At 34.3% G+C, this 20,259-nt stretch overlaps 1 protein-coding gene across 13 annotated transcripts in view; it reads left to right on the top strand.

Moving 5' to 3' along the window:
• Mycbp2 (MYC binding protein 2) overlaps positions 1–20,259 on the top strand; it is a 243,679-nt gene that overhangs the window by 87,196 nt on the left and 136,224 nt on the right. For all 13 annotated transcript variants that reach the window (XM_036198612.1, XM_036198607.1, XM_036198616.1 and 10 more), the window contains 5 exons: positions 4,347–4,466; positions 6,704–6,785; positions 13,102–13,219; positions 17,404–17,608; positions 18,112–18,265. In XM_036198612.1, coding sequence (XP_036054505.1) covers positions 4,347–4,466; positions 6,704–6,785; positions 13,102–13,219; positions 17,404–17,608; positions 18,112–18,265 — 679 coding nt within the window. The remainder of the gene's footprint in view (positions 1–4,346; positions 4,467–6,703; positions 6,786–13,101; positions 13,220–17,403; positions 17,609–18,111; positions 18,266–20,259) is intronic.

The following is a 20,259-nucleotide window of genomic DNA, read 5'->3' as shown; positions in this document are numbered from 1 at the left end:
AATTCTTGTTCACTCACTTTGTTAATTGGCTGGCTGTTTATTCATTGTCCCATCTTTTATTCTTTTCTCTATTAACTGCTCTTATTATATTTCACTGTATTTTAATATTTACTGTTTATATAATTTTTCTTTTGACTACTGTTGCCTTTAGTTTTTACACTTATAGGTTTACTGTGCTAGTTGTAATCTTCTCACTTAAATATAATTATGAATTATGTTGCTAGTACAGGTGTAGGATGATAACAGTTGGTTTTCTGCCCTGTGACTTTTTAAGGGCTAAAAACTAGATTAATTAGCAGCAGTGCTTCCTAAGATGGAAAGCTGAAGAGCTTCTGGCCAACTGCATGGAGTTCAGAGATACAGCATGGCAGGCTTTGATTACAAAACTCTATTGTTTAAGACTGAACTACCGAGTAGAAGTCTGTATAACATATGTAGGTGGTTTGAAAATGTGATCTAAACTAGATTTGAAAAATGATTCCTGGATTAACATTATCTCCAGCTACTTCTCAAAGTCAGGGAAGTTTTTTGATATGTTATACCTGGTTAAGAACATCTGAATTATTCTAGAAATAGTCTTGGAATCTATTTTAGAATGACTGGTGGGATGTTTTGAAGGTATGTTGCCAAGCACTTGGGAATATTTTCTCCTCTTTCTGTTTGGGATTGCTATAGAATATATTGGAAGTATTATGACCTTTGATTATGGTTCAGGTTCGTCCTAAATCTGTTGTTTACTCAGACTACACAGCTGTTTGCAAATTTCTTAATCTCTTTAGCTATCATGTGTTTATTTTAAAAACACAAATAATAGCAACCTGTATTGCTATAAGGATTATATTAAGAAATGTGACGTGTATGTATTATCTTTGCACATGAGCATCCACCATGAATGCTAGCTCTAACTCTTCCGGCTGCACTCTTTGCTTCTGTTTTAGAATTCTCAAATTTGCAGTTTCATTAAGTATATAGTGATTCAATGATGGAAAAAAAAACCCACATGAGCCTTATTTATATTCAAATTCTAAACTAGTTCTTCTATTTGTGATGTTGGACTGGTTGAGGTTTAGTGAATGGTGAAAGAATACCTATGTCATTGGACTGCTATGTTGATTAAAGCAAATAATAATAAACAATAATGGTAAATATTGATTGAATACTTTCTATAAATTACTTTGCTTAATCCTCAATTGTGGGGTGTGCACCATTGTTGCTGTTTTATAAGTGGGAAAGTTAATGCAGAAGTCCAATGTCTGTTACACCACTAGCTACGATTCTAATGCAACCACTTATCCACTGTGGCATTGAGGGTTTTACAGTGTTTAACACATATCAAGCACTTAGGATATTGCAGGTTCTACTGCTCTTTGTATTTTATTTAATGATTTTGATCAAAGCACTAACTTTGTTCTGTGATCACTTTTGGGTTGTATGACTAAGGTTAGCTCAGAAATGCATGGATTTAAATAAAAATTTATAGTCCTTTAGATGGTATATAGTCCTTTAGATGTTGTTTATAGAAAATAAATACAATATTTTAAATACATATCTGCCAAGATTTCATAGTTTCAATATCACATGATAGATATTTGTAACGTCGATTAGTAAATGGCAGTTATGCTCATGATAAGAGGACAGTTATAAGGCAATTCAGGCCTACAATTTGTTTTGGTAACACAAAATGAACTTCTTTAGCTGCTCATATCTTTTTCTGAGTAATGAGCTTGAACATATTTGACCTTACTGAATTTCATGTGCTGATTCTTAGTTTAGACAACATTTTGACTGTTTATAAGCACTTCTTTCCCAAACATTAAAAAAAATCTAAATTATTATAATTATATCATATTTTTATATCAAGACCCAGGTGTGTGTGTGTGTGTGTGTGTGTGTGTGTGTGTGTGTGTGTATTTAAAAAGTCTGCCAGTGACTAAGAGTCATTTTTATATTTTGATAATCCTTTTGCAACTTATATAGTATTAAGGTGTGGTTTTTTATATAGGGTATTTATGTCAACTTCTGACAAGGTTTTAAGTAGAATTTTGATACCTCAATAAAATCTTTCATTCTTTTCTTCACATTAATTTTATTTACTAAATTATAGAGCCTTTAAAATTTTCTCTTCTCTGATGCTATATGTCTTTTGTGGGATTTGTATTTATGCTAGCTTCCAATTCATGGGATGAGAAAAATGTTATAGTCAAGGTAAAAGTTTCTAAGTTGACAAATACATTCATATAAAGTGGAATAACATTTAAACTGTTTCATTAAGTCTGATAAAATCATGTGAATATAACTATGATTTTAAATCACACTTGCTTTTAATAATTGTATATTTTTACTAGTTATGAGAAAATTATAGAGCTTCTTCCCATCTAATGTTTGATTAAATAAACTTTGGGGAAGCACACTTTTTTTTTTTTTTTTTTTTTTTTTTTGAGGTCATGGGTATATTCCACCATCTTCTTAGAAGAGAGAGAACCTTTAAATGAGGAGTACATTTCATCTGGTCTAAAACTGTTAGAACTTTTTAATTTATTTTTTTCTTTGGTTTGATAGATAAACCCACATTAGAAAACTTAGCAAAAGAGGTATTATTTTTTTATGCTGTTGGAGTAAAACCTCTCACTAATTCAGGTACAGTATTTGTGATATTTTTTAATACAAAATTCAAAGTAATTTCTTCCTCTGAATTTTCAGGGTCATACTTTTAAGGGGAAACCTGTCTAAAATCACTAGCTTTTCAAACCAAGGGCTCAAGAAATGAAGGATTCCTTCAGCGTGCTTTCAACCTCTGGGTCCAGCAGTTAATTCTTGTATGTTAAAGGACTTTTGTGTTTATGGTACATTTTAATGTAATGTTGGCCTATTTTGAAATCTAATGTAGGGGAATATATTTTCTGCATTGTAGCATTTAATCTGTAATCTATATTGCTTGAAGATAACAAAACAAAACTTTTCTTTCAATATTCTGTAATTAATACTTCTTCAGTAAGTCACATGGGCCTACCCATTTTACACTATTCTGAATTAGTGAGGTTTTACTGCCCTAGCATTAGAAAGTATTCAGAGTTTTTAAGATGAAGGCCATTTTCTTACAGAAAAGGTCATACTTTAGATCAAGTTGTGTTAACTAAATATTAATGAAAGTAAATCAGAGTGAATGAAATGAAAATTAAATGATTTAATGTTCTTGTATTTAATATTTTTAAATGGGTAGTAAAATGCAGAATTTAAAATGTGTGCCTTTAGATTCACATATGTATCTGCATGTTGTATACACTTTTTTAGTGTTTCTATGCTACAATAGAGTGGTTTAGCCTAGTTGACCTGTAGAAATTCCTTCCAGATATTCATTTATACTGTGTGAAAGGAATTTGCATATTGATAACACAGAGGTCATATTTGTTTCAGAAAGTAAGCTATCTATCTTATTCACACATTACCAAATTTAGGTTTTAATATTCTGGAGTGTGGATGCTATGGTTAGGATATCATACATTTCTAAATGAAATCTAGAAAGCAGTGGTTGAAAGAAGCCTAAAGCAATTTGAGAGGTGAAATTATAAAAAGAATGAAGATAGAAAAAGGGACAAAGGCAGAAAGAAGGTCTGATAAGCTATGCAAGTGGGGCCAGGAAGACAAACCAGAGTAGTGAGAGGGCATAAGAGAGGAGATGAGGGGCAGGCCGCCAGACCGCAGGGTCCTGACTAAAGATCTTTGGTCCTTATACATTTCTTTTTGAGTTTAGTAGAGGTCTGCCATCTTGGTGGGCAAAAAGGCAAACCTTTCTGAGAGCTGGTTAAGAAATCTGTCAATTGTGAGTCTACTAGTATTTTTATAAATAGCAAGTACTAACAGTATCACTAAGCAAAACTATTGTTAAGTGACTTTGCATGTAGTTATTTTTTATGCAAACTAAATTTTCCAATATCAAATTTAAATTTCACATTAAAATTTTATTTTTATTACTTAATTGTGCATTTTCATTATACAGCTAATTTGCTTACTAGGTTTTATCCGTAACCAGATCCTATTTTTTTGGTTTAGTAGTATTTATAACAGAAGTATATATATATGTATGTATATATGTATGTATATGTATATATATATGTATGTGTGTATATATATATATATATATATATATATATACATACACAGAAGGATATATAATTCTGTTCAGACTAGATTCTTTGCAGGTAGCTTCTTGATCTATCACTTCTAACAACAACAGAGTCTTCTGCTTATTCCTTTTAACATTTTTCTCCTTTTCTTCCATAGTAAATTGATTTAAATATTTATTATGAATATGAATAATGATGTAACATGAATTATAACATTTTCAGATGGAAGTGGAGATAGAGGGGAAAAGGATGCAAGCAAAATCACAACCTATCCTCCAGGCTCTGTGAGATTTGACTGTGAGCTCCGAGCAGTACAAGTCAGCTGTGGATTTCACCATTCAGGTAGCAGCTGGAACTTTGGGGTATAACTTCATTTTTACAATTGTGTATGACTTGCTTATGATTGAAAAACAGTACCTGTTGCCTGCATGTGAAGGCACAGTATCTCTCAAGTCAATGAGGTTTATTATTGCAGAATCTCTTTAAAAAACTATAGCATGATGAAAGAGTGCTGTACTTGTTTAAGAGAACTAAGTTCTAGTTTGTCTGCTGATGAACTTTCTAATTCAGTTCAAGAAATTACTGGAGATGAAATAATTCCTGAAGTGCCTTTCAATTCTAAAATCTCTTGGCTCTTATAATATTACCTCATGTTTTGTTAATGTTGAATTAGAAATAGATATCATTGAAATAATAAAATGAATAAAATAGTTAGATTCTTAGTAAATTATTAGCATTCCATTTAAATAGCTTAGGTTATACTATAAGAATTAAAAATAAAGTCTGTGTTTTCTTACTTGATAAGACATTGGAAAACCTTAGATTCTACTTTTTTGTTTTTGTTGATATATATAATTATGTAGAGTCCCGCCCTTCTTTCTTGCCTCTAAAATGTTCTAGATATTAGAGAACAGAATCATATATGTGCTTATCCATTATTAAGATAAACCAACATGCATCACTAACTGTAATGTTATTTAATGGGATTTGTAAGAGTTTTAAAGTATGTATTATGAGAAGAGTGTACATTTTATGATCTATAAAATGCTCTGCAGGACAAAAATTTTATTAATTTTTTTTAAATGTAGAAATAGTCAAGCCACTCTTACCAAATTTTTATATTGATTTTTTTTTTTTTTTTTTTTTTTTTGTACAAGATCTTACTGTGTACTCTTAGCTGGTCTAGAATTTACTATATAGATGAGACTGGACTCAAGTTCACAGAAATCCATTTGCTTTGGCTTCCCAAGGACTGGGATTCAAGTTGTGCACTGCCACACTTTTCTTACCTATTTTTAAATTAAAATCTTTATTTTTTGAGAATTTTACAAAATGTATTTTGATCATATTCACTTTCTCCACTCCCCAACTATTCCCAGATTTATACTTACCTTCCTACTCATCCAGTCCTTTCCTCCCACCCCCTCTCTCTCTCTTTTAACCTATTAAGTCCAATTTGAATTACTCCAAAATACTTGGGTTCAGAATCTGCCCTGAAATGTCGTTGACCTACTAGGGTTTACATCCTTAAACAAAATGCCTTCCCCTATGGCATTAGCTATCAAATGCTAATAGCTCATCAACTTGTGATGAGACTTCTTGCCCACCTCCCCCACTCCCTGTTGAGATTTTGTCTGTCTTTGCCTTGATCTTCATTGTACTGTCACAATCACTGAAAGTCCATATGTATATCTGCCCTTTTGGATCTAGAAAATACTATTTCCTTGCAGTCAATCATCCATCGTCTCTGACTTTTTTTTTTTAACAATCTTTCTACCCCTTGTTCCATGAAGGTTTCTGAGCTTTTTTAACAATGATAATTACCTTTTCTTTGGTAGCATGCATATGGCACTGTGAAAGCTAGCCAGCTTGGGATGAAGCTTCAAGAACAATTCTTTCTTGATTTTTCCATTTTTTTGTGGTTCAAGTATATCATGTACAAATATACAGTAGGATTTTTCCATCAATTTTTAGAGATGAAGTAAGAGAATTTTCAATCGTTTATAATGTTTATTGGGGATCTATTGTACCACAATGGACAACTCAAAAAGAGATAACCCATTTCTGCGACTGGGTTGTTTGGTTGTTTGTTGTAGTAGTAGTAGTAGTAGTAGTAGTAGTAGTAGTAGTAGTAGTATTGCATGTGTTGTCTCTTTGTGATACTGTCCCTCCACTGTAGGGTAACTTGATTTAAACTCTGTAGGGTAACTTGATTTAAACTCTGTCTATGTGTGTATTTTAGGAGGCTTCTGCTTTAGTAGGTTTCCTATGGCTTTTGCAGAGCTTGTCGTGAGTTACCCTCCCTTCTCTGCTCTACACTGCCCTCGCTTCCCTCAGCCATTTCATCCTTGTTACCCTCCCTTCTCTGCTCTACACTGCCCTCGCTTCACTCAGCCATTTCATCCTTGTTACCCTCCCTTCTCTGCTCTACACTGCCCTCGCTTCACTCAACCATTTCATCCTTGTTATTCTCTATTTTCATGACTACAGATCCAACAGTGAAAATTATACTGCTTTCAATGTTGCAGTATTAAAACTATAACATGCTTAGAATAAAACTATAAAATTGTTGCTTTCAGTGGTTTTGATGGAAAATGGAGACGTCTATACATTTGGATATGGACAGCATGGACAGCTGGGACATGGGGATGTCAATTCGAGGTACTGACCAACTTTACTTTTACATAGTGTATTCTTTTTTTCCCATGTCTCTTCTTAACCCCTTTCTACCTTTTTGTTTGTGTGCACGCTCACAAGTGTGTGTGTGTGTGTGTGTGTGTGTGTGTGTGTGTGTGTGTATGTTCACCAAAATAATGCACTACTGCTTTTGCAACACATCCAGGAATTATTGGTGGTTCTTGATTGTGTGGTTGAATGATTATGCGAGGTAGTTTATTTTGTAGTTTAATGAGAATAGTTGATAGGCATTTTGTACATTTTTGGTATAAGAATGACTAAGACTACTACAAAATTCACATTCTTTACAGCTACTCTTTTTTCTCAAGTTCCATATGGCAGTAGAAAAGGTAGTGAACACATCAAGTTATCCAGAGATAACATTTGAGGCTGTAAATCAGCTCTACATCTGTGCAGTAGGTTATCTTGAAGAAAATCCAAGTTGTTTATGTCTACAAGAGAGCAGAATTATTTATCAAATTTGGTCAGACTTAACTCAGTTGTTGTATAAGAATCTAATTTCCACTCTGGCTCATTTCTCCCTCTATAGTCAGTATGTGACGTTAAGTCATTGCCAGAATCAAAGGGACATCTGTGATTTCTTATTTACATCCCTTGAAAGAAAGAAAATATCTTTTTTTTCTAGACATTAAATAAACCCCCACAGTTTTCATTGTGTTAACTCACCACACTGTGTACCATACATGTGATTGGGGCCAATGGTTCTGTAAGGTGTGTTGAGAATAAGTCAACACTTTGTTCTGTTTTTCAGTGAAAACTATGGCATAGAAAAGCTTATGATCACAGTTACAATGGTTGTTGTTGATGTTTAACTGGTAATTAGAGTAAAGTCTTATAAAAGTAAGGGCTTTGCAGTTAGACATGATAAATCCTCAGTTGTGTGAGGTGAAAGGGGGAAACGTTTTGATAAGTCAGACTTGATGCTTAAATGTCATTCTGCAAATATATACTTGTCAAACAACATATTATAAAAAGACTTAGTGAATGGGGAAGTGGTACCTCACGCCTTTAATCCCTGGACTTGGGAGGCAGAGGCAGGCAGATGTCTGTGAGTTCAAGGCCAGCATAGTCTACAGAGTGAGTTCCAGTACAGCTAGGGCTACACAGAGAAAACCTGTCTCAAACAAATAAAGTAAAAAAAGAGAGAAAAAAAGAAAAAGAAACAGTGATAATCATGACTATATACTCAGATTCCAGTCCTCTGTTTATTTTAATTTTTTTTCAATGTGAAAAGCAAGCAGTAGAAAACAAAAAGATCCCTGCCATATTTTGGTGAGATGTGAAGTATGTCAAAAGAAAGATTGTTCATATCAGCTTCTAAAAAGAAGAGGCTACCCAAAAATCCCATCTGCTTTTCTGATTATTCCAGTCAGCACCATCCATTAATTATATTGAGTTCCTGAGATAGCAAAATCACAGTAATATGCCTAGTACTTTGGATAGCTCAAATTTATCATCTTCAGGAAATACAATGAAATTTGATATCAAAATTAAATTATTGGTTTTTTTTAATTAAACTCTAGTGAGATCTATTATTTTTAATATTTTAAAGTTTTATTTATTAATTTAATTTATATGTATGGGTGTTTTGTCTGCCATGTGTGTCTGTGTATTACATGCATATCTGGTGCTTCCAGAGGAAAAGAAAGGGAGTCAGATCCCACAGAACTGGAGTTATATCTGGTTGTGAGCCACCATGAGAGTTTTGGGGACAGGTCCTCTGCAAGAGCAGTCAGTGCTGTCAGCTGATGAGGCGTCTCCAGCTTCCTGTGATGTGTTTTAATTCCTCAAAATTGTTCTTTTCCAACATGAAAGGTTTTACTCATGCTCTCATTTTAATATTTAACTGAGAGACTCAGACATGTTGTAGGGTAAAAACCCTGAGTTGAAATCAGGGGCTTGAAATCCCACCAATCCTTGAGCTGTCCTCAAGCTCACAACTTGAAATTCCACCGATCCCCACCCTGGAAATCTCGCTCTGGAAAACTCTGCCCCCAAGAAACCCTATTTAAGCCTGCCTCCCACTCAGTTCTCTGCTTCTTCTCTCCTGGGCAGAGGCAGCCTCCTGTGTTTTCCCCAATAAATCTCTTCTGTGAGGTTTGTTGAGCAGTGTGACTCTGGTATTTTTTTGGATCCCAACTGTCAGGATACCTTTCCTCAACCTTAACACTTACACATGTGGCTTATGCAGAGCTAACCTGGGCGACACAGCATAGTCTGCCTCCATGATATCCCAGTGGATTACAAATTCATCCAGACCACTTCTGTCTTAGTCTTCTTTTGACCTGGAGCTATGTGGTACTTATAAGAGATCTTAATTAATTTGGAAAAGAGTTCATCACTTATTTGGAGGAATAATCCCTCAAGAAACAAAGCCTCTACAGCACACATTGATTACCACAAAAGCAAAGCATGTGTAGATGTTTGGTTTAGTGAAGATATATGACTGGATGTATTTTTAAATGTTTCTAGTAACCAAGTGCACATTATTAGTAGCACATATTAAAATATGTTGACTAAGGAAACTATTATAGTTATATAATGATAAGATAGAGAGGAGATATTATTGATATTTTCTTTAGTGTGTCATTTTGTCAGTTTCCAAGTTGGGTCTTGACCTTTTTTTAACACTTGGTAGCTGTATGATCTTAGTGAAGTTTCTTAGTCTTATGCTTCAGGTTTTTCCTTTAAAAGTAGCATTAAGTGTTCCTCCCTCAGATGTACATGTGAAAATTCAGAGATAATAGAGGTCATATACTTTTCATAGAACCTATCCTGTAACAAGTGTTCAATAAATGCTAAACACTAGTATTAATACCATTTCATAATTTACCTGTTTTAAACAGTAGCCCATGCTAGAGTCAAACCTGACCCTGTGGCCTCAATTATTTTCCACTATACTTATCTCACTCTTGGTGATTTTGAAAAATGAATGTCCAGAGATTTAAAGGCTTTTATGCATTTATTCCTGTAATTGGTCTATTAAAAATGTTGTTTTGTTTTGTTCATGGTACTTCTAAGTTTCTGAATTCCAATTCTTTATCTTCTTATCCTTGTACCCAAATACACTATTTGATCATAGAGTCTGAAAGTATATAGACAAGGTTCACATCCTTGCCACATCACTCCTACAAATGATGTGTTGTTATTTCTCTGGCCCTTAGTTTTCAGGTCCTCTCTAATGTTGCAGAATCTATGTAATATATGTAAAGTACATGGAATGCGCACATACACAATATGGATGGAATTTTTATTTTTGGTTTTTCCCCTGCTTTTCAAATCATTTAACAAATGAACTCATGAGTTCATATCATGGAAAAAGTTCTTCAGATCTGACAATACACTCATTTTATTACTTAGTGATTGCATTTTATTTCTAAGTACTCTATAATAAATAATTCTAGTAACTCTCCCTTTAGTTCTTGTTTGATTTGAACTGATGTGTCCATGAGGACATTAATTCACAATACATACCTCTGAAGTTCATTTACCCAAACTCATTGTCCTCACAATTGAGAATCACTTACCCTGTCACTGTTTTTACCATCCATATTATTGCATTCTATAGTTGAAACCAAACAAGCAACAAACAAAACACCTACATTATTTATTTATTCATCTTTTGTTTGCTTAGTTACTTATTTTGAAGCATGATTTTTTTTCTGTACTCTCCTTTTATTGCCTGCCTACATGTCATAATTGTTTTTTGTTCATTGTAAGTTTATTGTAACTCACAGCATTTTTTAATGCTCAGTTTTATTATGATAATAAGTATAATGGTCCTACATAGTATTTTTATCTTTACACTCATAAAGAAATGAAATATATATATATATATATCTGTATTTTTCTATATATATGAAATGTTTATATAAAAATTCCATTTTAAATATATGTATTTCACTACTTGTGCGCACACACACGCACACACACACACACACACACACACACACCTTGGAGTTTATCAGTGCTGTGTTTTCTATAGCCCTTTAATCTTAGACTTTTTTCCTTTTCACTTTATTTCTTACACAATTTAGAAATCTTTTCATGCTTACTAATATGTTGCATAAATGTATCAATCTGCCTGTATTTTTCACAGCTGTATTTAAGGACCTATAAAGAATTAAATCACCATATCCACATAGATGAACATCATTTCAGATTCAGAGCTTGTGTCTCTACAGTGGGGATAATTCTGCTTTTGCATGGCTTTGTTGTTATTTGCTTTATTTTAAAAAACTGTTTAAGATATTTTGAGAACATGATGATAGATGTTCTTGTCAGCACAAAAAAAAAATAGAAAATTTCTTTAATGTAATGCCAGTAAACCCAAAAATTTGTTTATAAGCTAAAGTTTTTTCAGATGTCCTGAACCTCAGTCGTGGTCTTTTTAGAAATCTTATTGATCTATCTCAAAAACCAGTTCTTTCAGTCCTAATCTAGGCATTTATCTGTTCCCATCACCATCACTGAGCAAATTATCCAACTTTGCATTGTCCTTTTCACCACTTCCTTCTCAGCACAAGATCTGCACAAACATCACAACATAATAAAATGGTAAAACAGGGAATTCTGACCACTACCTGTGTAACCCTACCTTCAACTCTTATCATGACCCACTCATTTCCTTATGCTACAGTGAGAGAGAGATGGACTTTCATCATTTTCCGGCATTTCTGTAGAATTGGTGCTGCTGGGTTTTCTATCTCCCTTCTGACCTCTTGTCTGTCTGTCTGTGTTAATGCTTTAGTACTTCCTCAAATCTTCATCCTAGATGGAATAAGCCTGTTCTTCAACTGCCTTTTTGTTTTAGGCTGTTAGTTACTGAGTTTTTTTCTTTTATTACTGGTAGCTTGACGGGGCCATTCCTCTTCTTGGTCTGCATGTCTGCTGCAGTGCTTTGCATGCTCCTGCCTGCTCTGGGGACTCACTGCCTGCCTTCCTAGATTGGCATGCACATTATTGGTCCCTCTTTAAATTCTCTCTCAGTAATTCTTCTCACTCTTCTTTCCCAAGAGTTCTTTCTTTTGTCCCTCTTCATACCCCAGATAGCAAAACTTCTTCATTCTGCTCTGTAATAAGTGCACAGATCCATTCTTTTTCTAAATATAAGTGAATGTTTCCACCATCTACTCTGTTGTTTCCTTTCCCCATACTTGATCATTTCCTGAGGCTGAAGATTATAAAACCAATTTTTACATCTAACTGAATTCCCATTAAGACATCACATGCCATTCAGTTTACATGGTTAGCAGATTTCTTCTGTTAAAGGCAATGGCTGGACATCTGAAAAATTAAAATTATGTTCCTTGTATAGCTGTCAGATATATCCATCTTTTCATACTTCATTGTTCCTAGTTCATATTTTTTATCATAAGTTACTCTAATTCTGTGTTTCTAGGTGGCAGCCTTGTTTTTTTCCAAGTCATTTTTAGTTGTATTCTAATTTAAGTGGATAAATTTTACATAATTAAAGAAAATTCAGCTCTCAAATATAAAGCTTTCTTTCTGTATGTGTTTTTCTTCTGTAATGATTATTTTTCCAATTACAGATGAGAGTTACTAAAAATGGTTAATAACATAGTTTATAAAAGTAGATGAGGATACTAGGACATCATTTTCTTAACGCTTCATTTATAATTGTTTACTATGAGCAAGGCATGGATGCAGACACTTCTTGATTTCCTAGAGTCACATGGGATAGACACAATTTCTTACTATTCTGTATTGTAGAAGAAAAAACAGAAACACAATGAATGACTTGGTCCATGTCCTGGTCTCTTGTCATGAGTTGGTGAGGACAATCCTGGCCTGTCTAGCTCTAGATCCCGAGCTTATACCTACATACTGGCTTCTCAGTGTGCATGTTCTTAGTGTTTACTGCTAAAAATTAGAAGAGATTATTAAATTAATTATCTCATCTAGTTCCTCAATTGAATTCCTGTTGCAGAATCACATGCTTAGGTGCTAAGCCAATGCATAGGCTAAGCAGATTTTTCCTGTTAAAAGTCAGCACCAGTATTTCTTAAAAGTGAAAATTGTGTTCATGATTAGGGTAGCACATTTCAAGAATCTTTTTGTTGAACTCCTTGAAGTCATTGTCTGTTTACCTAGTATCTGACGTGGAGGCTGGTGTACGACACCTAAACAGATGATTGGTAAGTGCTCTGAGTAGTGCCTTGACTATGTCAGTTCCTTGCTTTACTGTTTACTCATTGTTTTATATTTCAGTTGGATCTTGTAAGAAATTGACTTTTTTTTTCTTTTTTTTTAAACCTAGGGGATGCCCCACTCTTGTTCAAGCCTTGCCAGGCCCTAGCACCCAGGTCACTGCCGGCAGCAACCACACGGCAGTCCTCTTACTGGACGGACAGGTCTTCACATTTGGAAGTTTTTCTGTAAGGAGTTTTCAAACATTCATTATATTATGTTATACAGTTGCCTTATAATTTGTGACATTAGCTGTTTTTTCTGGTTCCAGTAAAATTCTTGTATTAAGATAATTGCATATGCATATTTATTGACTACCCAACACATACAGAACCTGAATGACAGACTTTCAAATAATTTTCATCTCTAGTTCAGCATTAGAACTTACTGAATTTAGCAACTGTTTTAGAATTGGACATGTATATTACAAATCAAAAGCTTTTAAATAATCAGTGGAACTGATTCTGCCATTTGAAAGAATATTTCTCATCTAATTGGTAACAAAATAATTTTCCTTAATATGAATATTATATTAGAATTTTTTGAAAGCTTAGATTTTAAATTAGTTTGTTTGAAATTATACTTTCTTATGGCTTACTTTTCTTAGTCCTCTCTCTTTTTGTTTGTCTGTTTCCCTGCTAAATAAACCTCTGCTAAAACTTGAAAAAATTGAAAATGCTGTGAGAGTTTTACGTAGTTTGATGTAGTGTATATCAAGGAAAACCTTCTTATGACTATTAGTAAGTTTGTATTGAATGATGTGGGTGACTGTTCTGAACTCAACAATTTATGTCTTTTTAATAAAGTGTATATGGAGTATATTTGCTTGCATGTGTGTGTGGGTGCATGTACATGTGAGGTGTGCATGCCAGGACACATGTGAAGGGTAGAGGACAACCTCAAATAGTGTTCCTCAGGAGCTGTCTGCCATGTTTTTTGAGAAATAATGGAAATGTAAAAGCTTTACAGCCTATTGCAACAGGGCGGGTTCATCAGAGGTTTGGTGCTATGAACTACCTAGTCCTGACCCATTCACCACTTTGCTATTAAGGGTCTGGTTTTGTCTGGTGGAGAGGAAGCACATGGTCACCTAGTGTTGGCATTCATCTTGCTTTTTGCTTTCTTTCCTCTTCCTCCTCTACCTCTTCCTCATCTTTTTCCTCCTTTTTCTTCTTTTTTTTTTTTGAGACAAGATGTTGCAGTAATGCCTTTACTAGCCTAGAGCTCTCTGTGTAGGCCAGGCTGGCTCCCAGCTCACAGAGATCAGTCTGCCTCCTGAGTGCTGAGAGTAGAGGCACGTGGCACTGTGCCCAGCTTTGCTGTGTCGTTCCCACTCGGAGTGTGACCGCAGCTCCCACTCGGAGTGTGACCGCAGCTCATGGAAGGTGCTGTTCCAACCTCTCAGTTGACCCAGCACAGAAACTTTGCTCACACATATTCCCAGAGCCTTCTCTCCTACTTTATTTTAGATTTTGTCAAGTTGATAGTATAACCATCTCAATAACTACCAGTTCATACAGGTCTTACCTGTCTGTCCTTTTTTATAGCCTCTGTAATAATTTAAAAAATATATCTTTGGCAGATATTTTAATTTTCTCAGGACATTTATTATATATTCTGGCCATAGTTTCTTGTTGCTTTAATGGTACTTGTAGGGAATAAGACCTAAAAATATGTAACTTTCCATTATGATGAATACATTTTGTCACATATATGCTTACATAGTTATATTTCCGTCTATTTCCTTGTGTTATTGAGATAAGTCCTTGTATGCTCAATCCTTCTGCCTCAACCTCCTGCATTGTGAGGTTACAGGCCTGCTCTGTTGTACCTGGCCACAGTTTTGTTTTATATTATTTTCTTACAGAAGCCAAATGGAAGAAGCATATATTCCCCTTCCTCATCTGTCTTTTATGTAGTCACCTTTGATAACCAAATATAAAACTTTTTGTTTTACTCTTTAGCATTTGTACCACCTACTTTTCTTTATGAAAATCATTTTTGAGGTTATAGTCACACCTCATCCCCCTTCCCTTTTCTCCCTCCAAATTTTTAAAATGGAATGAGAAGCTAAGCAAGCACATGAATATGTACAAGGCAAGTGAGTGTTATGGAGTAAAGCTCAATTTTATTGTATTTGCTTGATCTCTGTGGATTTGGAGCTGCTTGTGTCCTAGGACTTTGCATGTCTCTGTCTGTGCCATGTCTGCTGACACAGTGTCGAATTCCTCAAAGACATCTGTCATACATACTCTTACTCTATGGTGTGTCTATATGATGGTTTCTTAGTTTCTTATGCTTGTGCATTTGAGTACTTTACATCTTAATTACATAGTAATATATTACACATGTGTCTTTTAGATTAATTCTAAGAAACAAGAATTCTGGGTCAAAAGTTAATGCTTTGGTAGATTTGTGGGTGCTCATAGTCTATTTTTCATCAGCTGTGTGTGAGAGTGGCTCTTTCTCCAGAGCTTTGGCCACAGAATACGCTGTTGTACCTTTTCATTGGCCCTGGTCTGATAGCTGAGAAAGGGTCTGCTCCCTTTTAAGCCCTACCTATGGCGGGCAATATGAACTCTCAAGTCCTGACCTATTCACCAGTTTGCTATCAAGTGTCTGGTTTTGTCTGGTGGAGGAAATCATCATTTTTCTAAGTCCTCTCTATTCACTTCTCTCTTTGCCTCCTCTTTTGTGCCCTCCATAACCTTATGCTTGCTAGACAGATGGGAGAGAACTCTGGGTATTTGCTTTCTTTCTCTGGTTACAGGTCATGGTTTCTACAGAATCCTAACATGGGTAAAGATTTAAGTTATGTGTTCATTTGCCTGCTACGTGTGCTGGTTTTATGTCTTCTGGTGGGAAATGTGCAATCAGTTATGGCTTTCTAGACTAAGAAATTCTAGCTGCAGACTTGACTTTAAGTGTGGCTGATTTTTCACCATATTGAGTCCCCATGGAGTTCTTTACGCATCTATATTTCTAACTGTTTTCTTCACATTTATTGGGTTGTGGTAAGAGAATACATGCTTGTTTTAATAGTATGCATGACTTCCTTTGCTTCACAGAGCAGAATATATTTGCATATTGTGTGCTTTTTCCTTTGCTCACCTTTTAATGCTCTTTTTTCTTTGTCAAAAAAATAGACATTTGAGCAAGGATAAACCCAGCTGTTTGGCCACTTACTTCTTTTACTGGGTAACTTCTTGTCCTTCCCTAGGTTCTCTTCCTAGGGATCAAGGCTTGGTTGCTTCTGTAGTCAGTCTGTGTGTTGTTTTCTGTGCTGTGATGTTGAAGGAGTAGAAGTATTCATAGGGACCTGATAACTGAGTGAGTGAGTGCAGTAGTCTGTGTTCACTCATTCTACTGTGTTGGCTTTCTCTCTGTGGTTTGTTGCTTATTCTCATTGATAAGGTCATTAAATATCTCTGGGACTGCAAGGTAGCATTTCTTCTCTTCAGGGGTTTCTGAAAGGAGAGTTATGTGAGAGATGACTCCTGAACCATAAGAATTAACATCACTAATCCAGTGTCAGTGTTCTTTGTTTTTTTCAGGTTCTGCCTTAATAGTGAGAAACTCCCTACTTTTGAAATACAACTCTTTAGCTAACCAACTACCTATAGGCAGCTATACTTTTTAAGTGAGTTAACTTGTTTTAAATACACACCTTATTGTATATTCCTACAGTTAATATCTAAAAACATAAATGAAACGACTAAAACTTTACGTAAGAACTTCATTAAACAGTTTTCTAAGTTTATTCTCAGTTCCTTTGTTTAAGCTTTTGTCTTATAATAAAATATCCTCTCAATGTGTGAGCTTGAGTGACTTATACTGTACCTTAAAATGTCAAAGTGATTTTTTTACTAAATTTTTCATTTATTTTACATAAAGTGATTGTTTTAAATGAATCATTTGTAACAGTACTTTTCAGGCATTGTATATATAAGATACCTTTCATTTAAATGTCGGTGAATACAGAGTATTTTGGGAACATTGCTTATATGAAAAATATTTCAACTTATTACAAACATACCTTATGCATTGTTAAAATATTATCTAGGAATAATAAAATTATTCCATTACTTTGAATATATTAGGTCCAAATTCCACATTTATTTATTAAGAAAAATAAAAGTATATAAAAGTTAGATTTCATAAAGCTACTTTTTTTTTTTTTTTTTTTTTTTTTTTTTTTTTTTTTAGCTGAGGACTGAACCCAGGGCCTTGTGCTTGCTAGGCAAACGCTCTACCACTGAGCTAAATCCCCAACCCCTCATAAAGCTACTTTTATAGACAGTTATCTTAACTTTAAAGAACCTGTATACTCTTTGTCCAGCAATATGGGTAATATGATTTATTTAATTTTTAGAAAGGACAGCTGGGACGACCCATTTTGGATGTACCTTATTGGAATGCAAAGCCAGCTCCCATGCCTAACATTGGATCAAAATATGGACGGAAGGCCACTTGGATAGGTGCAAGTGGGGACCAGACTTTCTTAAGAATTGATGAAGCACTTATAAATTCTCATGTACTTGCAACATCAGAAATTTTTGCTAGCAAACACATAATAGGTAAGTAGTTTGCCTTTATAATGAGAATTATCTGTACCTTTTTGTATTTCTGTGTGATAGAAAAAATGAGGTAATTAGGAAATTTAAAAACCAGCATATTCAGAGACTAGGCAGTGACAGAAATATGAGCTATGTTGTAAATGGATCAGACTTATATTGTTATGAGTGATTTTCTACATTTATTCTTTTTAAATAATTATTGAAATTAATTTTTATTGGAGATTTTGATGATCACACTTAAGCTTATATCCATGACACAACAAATAATTACACAGTAGAGGTTTAGAGTATATAGAGTATAGTACTTATGTGCATTCGTTGTAGATTTAGATAGTCAGAGTATTGTCTTAATTCTGCCATTTAAAAAAAGATTCCACTTAAACTATTTAGGTATATAAAAGCCCCTGCGTGTTAAAATGTTGGTAATACTACTTTCCTTGTGGGCTTGGGGGACTATATAAAGGTAATACAAAGTAAAATATATTTCAATATATTTTCATAAGGCTTGGTACCTGCTTCTATATCAGAACCTCCACCATTTAAATGTCTTCTGATCAATAAAGTGGATGGAAGTTGTAAAACTTTTAATGACTCTGAACAAGAAGATCTGCAAGGATTTGGTGTGTGTCTTGATCCTGTGTATGACGTACTTTGGAGGTAAGCATATGACTTTATAAAATACAGCATCAATAAAATAGTACAGAATTGGTTTCTGAATTTGTTCACTTAAGTTAGAAATAAGCCTTTAACAGTTCTAGGAGTAAAACTTTGAACTAGATTACTTTTTCTCGATTGTGAACAGAGCTCTGTTTTGTAACATAACTATTTGGGCCTACTCCTTTTTGTATTTGGTGGTAGCAGTGAATTAGATAGATAATCCCAATTACTTTGTGCTAGTTTCTTCATCCTTTTTTAGGTGTTCCAAAAGAGATTTAAGAGACAAAAGACAATCTTCTCCTGTTTTATTTTGTGAAGCTGAGAGGTGTTTTCTTTAAGTCCAGTTCGGAATTTCTTTGCATTATCTGGACCCTTAATACTCTGTCCCTTGGGATTTCCTACACAGTCCTTGGGTTCTGCAGCTATTGCAGGCATTGCAGGTCCATTAACTAATTTTAACTTTGCTTCTGCTTCATGTCTGCTTCTTTTCACATTCCTTAGGAGCTGACTTCTCATGAATAATCAGAAACATCATTTTATAAAAATCTGGTCAAAATTAAAAGCAATTTTGTTTTTCCATTTAGAAATTTACCTAAATAATGTATGAAATTTTGTGTGTGTTTTTAAAGAAAAGTGAAAACATATGTATGAAAAACTGTGCTCATGCTTCAGATTTTTCTTCTTTCTGATCCAATATATTTATATTATTTGACATTAACTACTTACATATATGAGTATAATTATTAAAAAACTAAATTTTCTCTCAGCAACAATTAATTTCTTATTTATTAAAAAAACTACTTGGTTACAAAATTCTTTAGTTAGGACATACCAAATATGCTTAACTACTTACCAGTTGACAAACATTTTAGATTTTTCTTTTAAGCTATGTGTTAGGATATATCACAGAACCATGGGAACATAGAGTTATATATATATATATATATATATATATATATATATATATATATACACACATATAAAATAAATCCTTGTTACATGACTTTTAAGAAAAAGGGTTTAGAGCTGGAGAAATCATTCAGAGATCAAGAGCTCCTCTTGTTCTTTCAGAGGACCTGAGTTCAGTTTCCAGCATTCACATAGGACCCAGATTATAGCAACATAAAATTCTAGCTCCAGGGATTTGATACCCTCTTCTGGCTTCTGTAGGCACAGAATTCATGTGCACATATCCACACCTAACCACACACATAACTAATTAAAAAAAAAAAAGTTTTTATAGATAAAGAACAAGTAGGATTGCTGGGCTGGCAAGATAGCTCAGCAGGTTGAGCCATTTGCTGTCATGCCTGACAACACAAGTTCTAGCCTACACTTATCCCAAGGGACCCACATAGTAGATGGAGGAAACTGACTCAGAGTTATGTTCTAATCTCCACATTTCACCATGTCCACGCATACATATAAACACATGATAAATAAATTAATTAGAATTTTTTAAAAGTGGGATTACTGAGTTGAAATAGATTCATAGACTGTGAAATTTCCTTTTAATATTCCCACTTAGAGTGTATGGGTACCCATACTTCCATGTAGGTGGAAGTTTTTCTCTCACCTGCTTGTTCCCAAATACCCATCAGTCGCTTCTTACATAATTGACTTGGAGGCTTAGTATTATTTAGTTCAGGCTTATTGCTAACTAGCTCTTACACTTAAATTAACCCATTATTCTTGTCTGTGTTTAGCCATGTGGCTTGGTACCATTTCTCAGTGCCACATTCTCATCTATCTTACTTCCTCTGCAACTGACTGGTGACTCCTGGCTCTGCCCTTTCTCTTCCCAGAATTCTCCTAACTGGTCATCTTGCCTATACTTCCTGCCTGGCTATTGGCCACTGAGCATTTTATTAAACCAGTTTGAGGGACAAATCCTTACAGTGTACAAGAGCATTATCCCACATCTTTTCCCCATACTATCAGCATCAGTAAACAGAACTATTACTCTTGTCTACTTTGCTATTTTAATTGTATTG

The sequence above is a fragment of the Onychomys torridus genome, chromosome 9 (genome assembly GCF_903995425.1).
Source record: "Onychomys torridus chromosome 9, mOncTor1.1, whole genome shotgun sequence".
In the NCBI taxonomy this organism is placed as follows: Eukaryota; Metazoa; Chordata; class Mammalia; order Rodentia; family Cricetidae; genus Onychomys; species Onychomys torridus.
This window is presented reverse-complemented; position numbering and strand designations above follow the sequence as displayed.